A 12,040-nucleotide genomic window follows, 5' to 3' on the forward strand; every position below is an offset into this window, starting at 1 on the left:
TTGCACCCCCCCGTGTGTGTGTGTGTGTGTGTGTGTCAGCTCCATGCTTGTCGTAAGAAATTAACCAACAAACGATTAAAAAAAAAAAAATTAAAAAAGTCGAAGTTGCCCGACTAAGTTCCCGGAGGTCGAGGCGGGCTCCTTTCATCGACATATTTACCGATTTTCAGATGAAATAATTATTTCCCAAACGTTAAAAACATTACAGACATATTTCCCAAATAATTTCACGTTAATTAAAAAAAAAAAATTTTTTTTAAATATTTATGTCTGCTAACTATACGTTCAATTTATTTTAATTAATTATAAATAAACTATTATTTCCCAAACTATGAAAATGCTTTCCTAAACTTGCCCAAATAATTCCCAAACGAATGCAATAATAGAAAATGCGAAATATTGAATTTGTCTGCTAACTATATTGAGGTTATACACACACTATACAGGGCGAGACATGACATCGGAACGTACACTATACTGGGTGACTCATCTGAAATTGTATCTTTTATATTGATTAGAAATATACAATTTCAGATGAGTCACCCAGTATAGTGTATGTTCCGATGTCATGTCTCGCCTTGTATAGTGTGTGTATAATAGGTTAGAAAGAGAGAGCAAGCGAGACAGAAGGTCACTGCCGTGATTGGTTACCTACCAAGTCCGCGCATGTGCAGTTCATTTTTACCGCTAACATCAAAGATGCCGACAGAGAGTTGCGCTACTGTATATACTGTGCCTTTGGTCAGAAAACAAATGAAATGCAGGCGGACATTAGTAGACGTCGATGGTGGCGCCATCATCTTAAACTTCAATTCGATACTTCCGACAATCAGCTGGCGCTCTGTCAAGTTCGTTTGGAGAGATTACGATTACGCATCGAAAAAATTAAATCGGAATTTGTAATCAAGATAAGAAGCATCTAGATTCCCTTTTTTCGATTGATCAAATTTCAATCCCCAATCGTAATTGAATTGTAATTGAAGTTGTAATCTACCGAAATGGATGTAAATCTGTTGATATTTATCGCATCGACGATTGTTATATTAATTATCATATGTATCATTTTTCTACAACGTAGATCTGAAGGTACGTTTTCATTTAGTTTTCTTTAAAAGTAAAAAAATTCTTGTGATAAATATACTTCAATCATGTAACTTTTTTATATCGATTTTGAAATAGTTTTTTTTTTGTCAATATTTTTGTCAAGTGATTGTCAATTTATATATCAAGTCAAAATGATTTATGTTCATAAAAAATTATATCGAATCAAATTAACTTAAGTCACCAACTTGAAGAGAATTTAATTTTTTATTTATTAAAGAAAAATTAATTATGTCAACCATATGTTACCAATAAATAAACCAGTTTTATCCTTCAGGTATCCAAGAAACACATGTTAATGCTCAAGATGCTGTAATACAAGGTCGGCCGATAAGAAGAGCAGCTGGTGTGAGAAATGTCAGGCATCGTATGCAAGGACATACTAATTATCAATCGTATGAAGAAGAAAACAGACAAGTTGATGAAGATAATGATGGTCCAGATGATAAAATAGAATTACCAGATCATAAGATAGGGACGAAAAAACGAGCAAAGTTAGCAGCTAAAGCTGAGAAAAAGCTTCAGAGAGAGGCAGTTGAACGAGAGAGAGAAGAGCGTAAAAAGCGAGAGCATCTTTTACAAGAAGAAAGAGACAAACAGGCTGAGAAGGAACGTGCAGAGGAATTGCGAGCAGAGGAAGCAGAGAAAAAAGCTAGAGAGGAGAAAGAGAAAAAAGAATATGAAGAATATTTAAAGATGAAAGAAGCTTTTAATATTGAAGAAGAAGGTTACGAACAGGAAAACAAAGAGTGTGAAGGAAACTTATTGCAAGAATTCTTGGTATATATAAAACAGAATAAAGTACTGGTCCTAGAAGATCTAGCTGCACATTTTGGTTTAAAAACAGCTAGTGTTGTAGAAAGAATTCAAGAATTGCAAGCAAATGGTAATTTGACTGGAGTAATTGACGATAGAGGGAAGTTTATTTATATTTCGGAGGGTGAACTTCAATCTATTGCCAAGTTTGTACAACAACGTGGTAGAATTAGTATCACAGAATTAGCTGAAAATTCGAATAATTTGATTAATTTGACTCCTGTAAAAAGTTGTAGTGTTTCAGCTAGTTAGATAAATCTTACGCTAAGTTCTCTTATTATATAGTGTAAATTATGTTATTAAATAAATATAATACAATATATTCTAAAGGATACAATATATTCATCCATCTCGATTTATATTTATATAAAATTTATAATATTGTGAGTAAAGTTATTTTTTATGTGGATTTTACCTTATTTATACAATATTTCCATTTATTAATATTACACTATGTCGCTTTATAATCTTAATAGTGGTTCTTTAACATCTTTCCACAAGAAATTTTTTAGGAAATTAAATTATAAAATTTTAAAGTATAAAAAATTGAATTATATATTTATTGTCAATTTTTAATTATAGCAAATAAAGTTTTGATGAAGAAATTGATATATAAATAAAATAAAGGATTTTTTAAATAAAAGATGCTATATATATATATATATATATATATATATATATTTTTTTTTTTTAATTTTTTTATTTTCAAATATTTTGCCTAATTTTTTGCTATCTGCAGTGAATTAAGTCCCGTGCAGACGGTACTCTCAGTTTCATTAGGCATTCAGCAGGATCAATCCATAGCAATCAAACATGTTTGGCTCTTACTTCTAGAATCAACAAATCAATGTTGAATGTTGACAACTCAACGATTGTTCTACTGAATAATTCATTACACCCAATAATTCATTAAAATAACTTTCAAAAAAAGGTTTAAATTAAAAATATAAAAATTTCAGTTAATTTTTTTTATATTAAGAGGATGCCGGATTACCGACAAAACGATTATTTTTTTCCATACCGAAATTTTTTTATTGATTGCACAGAATTATAATTCCTTCTCCACGATTAAAGTATATATAAAAACAAAGCAGGAACCTACTAGTTTTATGTCAAAAACAAAAAAAATTGAAAAATTACAGTTTTTTTATCAGCTTCTGACGTCAACCCGTAACAAAACTTGCTTAATATAAAAATGTTGCAGTTTATATGTACAAAATAACATAGCTTCCTGTTAGAGATTGCATGAAGGAATATAAATAAACTTTTAGAAATGAGTTTAGAATCGTAGTAAAAATAATTTCGGTACGCAAAATTTTCATGCATATTGTTGAGTGTGAGACTGCGATACAAGAGTAAAACAGAGCAGTAGATTAGTTGCTCGCTATCGCGACAGACGGCGCTATAGTCGGTTTGTGTGACAAGGAGAGTCAATCTCGTACCATCATTCTCTTTCATCTTGCGTGTAATAGTTTACTTCAGTATACATGTACGCGCACATTAAAGCATTACATTCTTGTTTTCTTTCTCGAATTCCGCGTCATAGATACTCGCTGTCACGCAGCGGCGTAACAATCGTATGCGTAACAAGCTGCGGGAAAACAGCGTTACAACGAGTTACGTAGAAAATATTCTGTGTAAGTTATACATATACACAATATATATATATATATATATATATATATATATATATATATATATATATATGTGTGTGTGTGTGTGTGTGTGTGTGTGTGTGTGTGTGTGTGTGTGTGTGTGTGTGTGTGTGAGTGTGGGTGTGTGTGAGTGTGTGTATGTATAGACGTATGTATGTACAAAAGTGATGCGAGAATTACGTGAAGAAGCGAGAAGATAATAAGAACGATCAAAATAACAATAAGAGCGAACGAGAAATAACACGAGCAACGAGGACTCGAACTCGAGAATCTGATCTTTCTTTCACACTATTATTTTCCTCTCGCTCACATCTATTACTGTCTCGCTCGCTCCTATTATTGTCTCGCTCGCATCTATTACTGTTTCGCTCGCTCCTATTATTATCTAGCTTGCATCTATTACTGTCTCACTCGCTCTCGATTCTTGGGTCCGCTTATCTTTTCGAGCTGTCTATCACGATTGTCAAGTGTGACGGAGAAAGCAAGACTATAAGTAAAGAGCGAGCGAGATGACCTATCATCAAAGAGTTCCGAAGTCTCTTACAATCGGTTTCTTCGCTTCCTCTATCCATTTGCAATTCACGAAAATGTAAACATCTTATAAAATAAAAATTGAAACTTTTATTTTTAATTTCATCGGTTTGAAAATAATTTCAATGAATTAATGAGATTTTTGCGATTAAAATGATATCAAACACGACGTAAATCGGGTAATTTTTAATTAGTCTGATAATACAAGTTTTATAATTATAAATTTAACTAAATTTATGCCACTTATATTGTGTTTGATATTTTAATTTATGCCACTTATATTGTGTTTGATATTTTAATCGTAACATTCTCATTATTCTATTAAAATTACTTTCAAATGAATAAAAAATGCATTTCATTTTCTGACATATATTCGTGAATATTATAAATAAAGTTTCATGTAAGAGACTTCGCAATGTTCGACATCGAAGACTTTTTCGTTATTTATGATAATTTATAATAATTTATAATATAATAATTTACGACTTTAAATTGCTATAAAATAAAAACTAAAACTTTTATACTTTATTTGATCTTTTTTGATAAAAAGGGATTAATGAAATTTTTGCGTTTAAAATGACATCGAACATAATATATTTCGGATAACTTTTACTTATTGTTATATAAGTAAAAGAATGTATCTAATTGAAAATTATTCGAATAAAATGTTGGGTTGTTTAATGTGATTTTAGTCGTAAAAATCATATTAATTCTAAAATTATATTCAGTAAGATAAATTAAGTAATGTAAAAATTTTAGTTTCAAATACATTTTCAATGTTATTAATTGTGGTGTTCACATGACGTCTCCTGGTCTAAATATGGTCGATATAATTAATATTAAATGATCTATATATTGTGCAGTGAAACAAATTATTTTAATTTATTATACATATTAAAATTATTTATTTATTTATTTCACATATTTAAATGTACCAGAAGATGTCATGTGAACATCACAATTGATAACATTGAAAATGTATTAGAAACTAAAATTTTTACATTACTTAATTTAGCTTACTGAACATATTTTAGAATTAATATGGTTTTTACGACTAAAATCACATTAAACAACCCAACATTTTATTCGAATAATTTTCAATTAGATACATTCTTTTACTTATATAACAATAAGTAAAAGTTATCCGAATTATATTGTATTTGATGTCATTTTAAACGGAAAAATTTCATTAATCCCTTTTTATCAAAAAAGATCAAATAAAATATAAAAGTTTTAGTTTTTACTTTATGGCAATTTAAAGTCGTAAATTATTATAAATAACGAAAAAGTTTCCGATGTTGAACATTGCGAAGTCTCTTACATGAGACTTTATTTATAATATTCACGAATACATGTTAGAAAATAAAATGCATTTTTTATTCATTTGAAAGTAATTTTAAAAGAATAATGAGAATGTTGCGATTAAAATAATATCAAACACGATATAAATCGCATAAATTTAGTTAAATATATAATTATAAAACTTGTATTATCAGACTAATTAAAAATTATCCGATTTACGTCGTGTTTAATATCATTTCGCAAAAATCGCAAAAATCTCATTAATTCATTAAAATTATTTTCAAACCGATGAAATTAAAAATAAAAGTTTCAATTTTTATTTTATAAGATGTTTACATTTTCATGAATTCGGAATGGATAGAGGAAGCGAAGAAACCGATTGTAAGACTTCGGAACTCTTTGATGATAGGTCATCTCGCTCGCTCTCTACTCATGGTCTTGTTTTCTCCGTCACACTTGACAATCGTGATAGACAGTTCGAAAAGATAAGCGGACCCAAGAATCGAGAGCGAGTGAGACAGTAATAGATGCGAGCGAGACAATAATAGGAGCGAGCGAGACAGTAATAGATGCGAGCGAGAGGAAAATAATAGTGTGAAAGAAAGATCCGATTCTCGAGCTCGAATCCTTGTTGCTATTTCTACCTCGTTCGTTTTTGTTGTTATTTCGCTCGTTCTTATTACCTCGCTTCCTCATGTAACTCTCGCGTCACTTTTATACATACATACGTCCATACATACACACATCCACACTCACATCCACCCACCCACACACGCACGCACGCACACGCACGCACGCACGCACGCACACACACACACACACACACACACACACACACACACACACACACACACACACACACACGCACGCACGCACGCACACACACACACACACACACACACACACACACACACACACACACACACATATATATATATATACGTGTGTGTGTGTGTGTGTGTGTGTGTGTGTGTGTGTGTGTGTGTATATATGTAGACACACACACACGTACAGATTATATATTTTACCAGATGCGGTTTGCATGTGTGCTCTGGTTATTAAAATATTTATTTCAGAGGCGATCTATTCGTGAGCTGATTATTAAAAAAAAATCCAGAGGCGATCTAATACGTATGCTGGTTTAAAAGAACCCAGAGGCGATTTAATTCGTGTGCTGGTTATTGAAAAAAAATCCAGAGGCGATTTAATTCGTGTGCTGGTTGTTTTTAGAAATATTTCATACCAGATGCGGTTTGCATGTGCGCTCTGGTTATTAAAATATTTATTTCAGAGGCGATCTAATTCGTATGCTGGTTTAAAAGAACCCAGAGGCGATTTAATTCGTGTGCTGGTTATTGAAAAAAAATCCAGAGGCGATTTAATTCGTGTGCCGGTTATTCAAAAAAATCCAGAGGCAATTTATTCGTAGGCTGGTTGTTTTTAGAAATATTTCATATCAGATGCGGTTTGCATGTGCGCTTTGGTTATTTAAAATATTTATTTCAGAGGCGATCTATTCGTGAGCTGATTATTGAAAAAAAAATCCAGAGGCGATCTAATTTGTATGTTGGTTATTCAAAAAAAATTCGAAAAGCGATCATTTGTGTGCTGGTTACTTTCAAAAATGTTTTACATCAGATACGATTTGCCTGTGCATTCTGGAAGCGAAATTTAAACGAAATTTAATTCAGAGATCATAAAGACACTGCCTCAACTAAAAGGCATATTTGATAAGAATAAAAATCCAGATAAAATGAATCATTGAACCGATTTTTACACGTTATAAGAGAATTCTTATTTTGAAAGTGTGCTATATTATATTGCGATAATTCTTATATAATTGTAGCATGTCATATAGCGACAAAAGCTAACAAATTATTGAGCAAATTATACTGATCGCTGGCGATTTTTTTGATAACACCAAGCTTCGAATGTACGATAGCTTACCCGGCTGTGTGGTCTATTGGTGCCTAAAAAAAATTACTTTTATTGCCGTTGCCTACAAATAATATAATATTTGAAATGTTTCAACTTGATAGCATATGCTATGAAATTTATGCTGCGGCTTTCCCTACACTACTATAAACTATAGTCTTAGAAGGAAATCCTTGTAAAGAAAAATATTTCAATAATGTGAAATGTACAAAGCAACATTTTTTTTAAATTATAGCAGAAAGTAAATTGCCTTTTCCAAAGTGATAAATTATTCATATATCTTACATTTATCATATCTGATCACAATATTCTAATGAATATCGTTAGAAAAAGACGCCTCAGTACAAATATCTCATTTGCATATATCGGAGAGACGAAAAAAATATATATTATGGTTGCGTCTGGAAATGGACGATGAAACCTATTATATTATCGATATAAATCTATCATTTCGATGCTTTTGAAACAAAGAATGTATTATGAAAATATTTATATTATTTATCAATTTTACGACATTACACCAATTTGCATAAAACATTTTATATTGTTAGCTTTTGATTATATCGATTTAACAAACGTCGTGCATAAATTGTAATTTGCAGAAAGTTATATGCAAATATCTTTTTTATTGTATATACAGAATGTCGCAGAGTACTATACATATATAAGCGCTTGTGAGGAGCGCAGTAAATTGAAGAAACAAGTCCCATGGCATTTTACGATTTTCGCAATAATAGAAATTATAAAATAAATAAATTATATAATAATATTAAATAAAATCGAACGAATGTGTATCTACGTGTGTGTGTGTATATGTGTGTGTGTGTGTGTGTGAGAGAGAGAGAGAGAGAGAGAGAGAGAAGCGCTCGGCCGTTCGAGCTGTCGCATTATCCAGTGTGTTAGGCATTTTGTCGGCGCGCGGCAAGGGGAGGGACAGCGCGGCGTGGCGATGACGTAACGAATGACAACGGCATGTCCCGCTGTTCTTCCCCTTGTCACGTGCCGATGCACGAAAAGCCTAACACGCTGGACCATGCAATAGCTCGAACGGTCGAGCGTTTCTCTCTCTCTCTCTCTCTCTCACACACACACACACACACACACACGTAGATACACATTCGTTCGATTTTATTTAATATTATTATATAATTTATTTATTTTATAATTTCTATTATTGCGAAAATCGTAAAATGCTATGGGACTTTTTTCTTCAATTTACTGCGCTCCTCACAAGCGCTTATATATGTATAGTACTCTGCGACACTCTGTATATACAATAAGAAGGATATTTGCATATAACTTTCTACAAATTACAATTTATGCATGACATTGTTAAATCGATATAATCAAAAGCTAACAATATAAAATGTTTTATGCAAATTGTTTGATGTAATATCGTATTCATAAAATTTATAAGTATATAATATTTATAAATATTTTTCACAATATATTTTTATTATATATATAAAGAAACATAGCTAAATGAGAGCAATGATATTAGAATTATGTTTAAATATGTACGCAATAAAGATAGATCTATGCTCTAAAATCGTTGCTTGTGCGAGACGATAGAGCAGTGAAAATGCAACATATTTTTTGTTCCAATAAACACAATGTAAAGAAAAGCTTTCACATTGCTCTTTCTAAAATATGCATGTCTTTTTATTCTAGAAAATACTGTCGGTAACATAACTATAAGTGTTGGTAATGTACCGACACTTTTAGTTATGTTAAAATGAGGGCGCCTACCCGTCGGAGTTCGGCTGCGACTCCGGCATCCTCTTAATAAAAAATATAAGAAGAAAAAATGTTATATTAAAGAAAAATAAATATATATTTCAGATTCGATGTTTGTATCTCTCTTTCTTCTCTTAAATGTTCTCACATTTCTTATTGAAAAAATAAAAAAACCGTTCTTTTTTCTAATAGAAAACAAATGTTAAAATAAAAATATTTTTTTTTTCAAAAAATAATTATAAATTTAAAAAAAAAATTTGATTTTTTTCATTACTTTTTTAATATATTATTTTTCTTTTTATATTTTTCTTTTCATATTTTTCTTGTAAATATAATAAAAATAACTGAAAATTTTTATATTTTTAATTTATCTTGTTTTGAAAGTTATATTAAATACGATATGATCCGAATAATGTTCAATTAGAAAAATTTAACAAAAATTTTTATATATATTATATATCTATATTTAATCTTCTAATTATATCTAAAAATTATACGAATTATATCCTTTTAATCATAAAAATCTCATTAACCCATTAAAAAATTATTTAAAAAAAATAAATATATTTAAACTTTAGTTTTTTTATTATATCACAATAGTGACTAAAGCACACATTTTTAAAAATTACAAACTGTTTATGTATAATAAATATAATTTCAATTTAAGTTCAGTCTTGTTTAATTTTTGAAGAATTTATCTAATTACAAATAATAACTATTAAACTATATAACCAAATGGAATGCAATCAGTTAAATGATGATTAATTCAAATCTATCATCTAAAAAATCAAAAATAAAAAATGGAAAATCAACTTACAATACTCGAAACATAAAGATTAAATTAAATATTTGAAAAAAAATAAAATTTTGAAAAAAACGAAACATTTTTTTCTATTTATATCGCTACATCTAATACAGGGAGGAATTTTGCGATGCGATCTGCGTCCTGATGACACAAGAAAGCAATGTTGCATCAGATTCTAGTTTACCTTAAGCTATGCAAGTCGATTTTTATTTTGATTTAATTGATTCTGTTCAGTGGGCACGACGCTAACACGCCGATTACTTTGTAAAATAAAAAATATATTACACATGCAGAGAACCGTTGAATTTTGCAATAAAGGTTTCCAGTTTTAGCGTGTTTCGTTATCGTATACTGTCTTCCGCTAAAAAACATCCATGATTGCGATTCGTGATTTAATTGAAAGATCAAGAGAGACATTTATTAGATATAAGTGAGAGAATAACCAAGTGACAAAATTATATGAATAGGAATAAATATTTTTCTGTTTTAATATATCACACATACACACACACACACACACACACACACACACACACACACACACACACAGAGGTCATATAATATATACAGGGTATTTCATCTTAGGCAAATATCTTGAAAATATGCCATTTTAGAAAAAAATGTTTTAAATTGAAAGTTGTAGGATTTGGAGAGAGAAAAAAGATAGGAATATAGTTTAACTTTGGATGTAGGTGCTAAAGCCATGTGAAGGTCAATCTAGATTTTTTTTAATGGAACTATTTTAATTTTTTATATAAATCGATTATTCACAATATTCCATGTAACAACTCAGCAAACATGATGACGTCTAAAAACATCTTAATGACGTATAATACGTCATTAATACGTCATTAAGACGTTTTTAGACGTCATCATGTTTGCTGGGAAGTTATAGAATAGCATAAACAAAAAAATTGAATATTTTACAAAATTTTTTATACTTTAAGTTGTCATAACTCCTCTACAAAATCGATCTTTCCTTAAAAAATATGACTGGTTTTGTTTTTGGATCCCGGGCGATTTTTGATATGATAGAATCAAATTATTTTTCATTTAATCAAAATTTATGGTTGTTATCATATTTAACATAAAAAAAATCTTCTTCTCTTATTCTAAATAATATTGTAAAAAAACGTATATGTTCAATAGGATAAAAAATCTTTATGCTGGAAATATTTCGTAGAGTTACAGAAGAGAAGATGAAAAAAAAATAAAAGAGAAAGGATATTTCCTAAGAATCGGTGCGATATATGAATCGTTCTTGCAAAAGTGACGGAAGCGAATGTGTCGTTTCGTTGGACTGCGAGTATCGAAATGTATTTTTAACGCCGTGAGTCTCTTACTCACGTGGACCCACCCATGTTTTTATATCATTGACTATGAATACGTGCCTCTTGTTTTTATATCACTACCAATCGCGACTTTATGGTAAAAGGGTGTTGGAGATTTTTGAGGAACACATATCCATTGATATTTCTTTCCCGTGGAACAAACAATTTTTATGTTCATGTATTCGTGTAAAGTTGAAAGGGGAAAGCATTATATGTTTAAATAATTTTTTATTGAAAAATAAAAATTTAATGATTATTATAATTATGAATAAAATAAATATTTCTGACACAAATATAATAAATTAAAAAATATAATACAATAATAAAATATAATAAACCTTTTGTTTAAATAAAAATTTATTTAAATAATTTTTTCTAGTCGAATAGCATTTTTTTTTAATTTATAAATAAATCGAGAGAAAAAATGAGTATTTTTTATGAATATTGAGTAATTTTCAAATTGGAAAGAAATTAAAAGATAATTTCTAACAATTTCTACATTTTTAGTTTTATACAGGGTGTTAAAAAATACATACAGCATTTATATGATAGTACATACATATAGTACTGACAAAGCAAAATATGGAAATGTTCTTCTTCGATTTTGATCTTTGGATATGTTATAGTCTAGATTAAAATAAAACTGGAGGTGGGGGAAGAAATTTCGAAAAATATGACATTCTTAAAAAATTGCACTATTATATTAAAATACGTTAAAACTTTTAAGGCACAAATTCATGGAATGCTCGACATTTATTTTCAATATTTTCAAAAGACATCACGTGATTAAAAAATAATGAATTGGTATCTTTTTTTGATAAATGTGC

At 29.7% G+C, this 12,040-nt stretch overlaps 1 protein-coding gene across 1 annotated transcript; it reads left to right on the forward strand.

Annotated features, from left to right (window-relative positions):
* The first annotated feature begins 753 nt into the window (after nucleotides 1–753).
* Nucleotides 754–2,239, forward strand: Ddrgk1 (DDRGK domain containing 1). Its single transcript, XM_083107348.1, has 2 exons — nucleotides 754–1,086; nucleotides 1,379–2,239. Exons 1-2 carry the CDS (start codon nucleotides 999–1,001, stop codon nucleotides 2,167–2,169), a joined length of 879 nt encoding a protein of 292 aa, XP_082963474.1. The 5' UTR covers nucleotides 754–998; the 3' UTR covers nucleotides 2,170–2,239.
* Nucleotides 2,240–12,040: the final 9,801 nt, after the last annotated feature.

Source organism: Camponotus vicinus, unplaced genomic scaffold, assembly GCF_025532165.1.
Source record: "Camponotus vicinus isolate PSW18456_S1 unplaced genomic scaffold, iyCamVici1.0 SCAF_1, whole genome shotgun sequence".
Lineage (NCBI taxonomy): Eukaryota > Metazoa > Arthropoda > Insecta > Hymenoptera > Formicidae > Camponotus > Camponotus vicinus.

Coding starts and splice junctions, on each gene's coding strand:
- Ddrgk1 (XM_083107348.1), top strand. CDS start 999: ATGGATGTAAATCTGTTGATATTTATCGCATCGACGATTGTTATATTA. Junction 1,087..1,378: donor TCTACAACGTAGATCTGAAG/GTACGTTTTCAT, acceptor TTTATCCTTCAG/GTATCCAAGAAACACATGTT.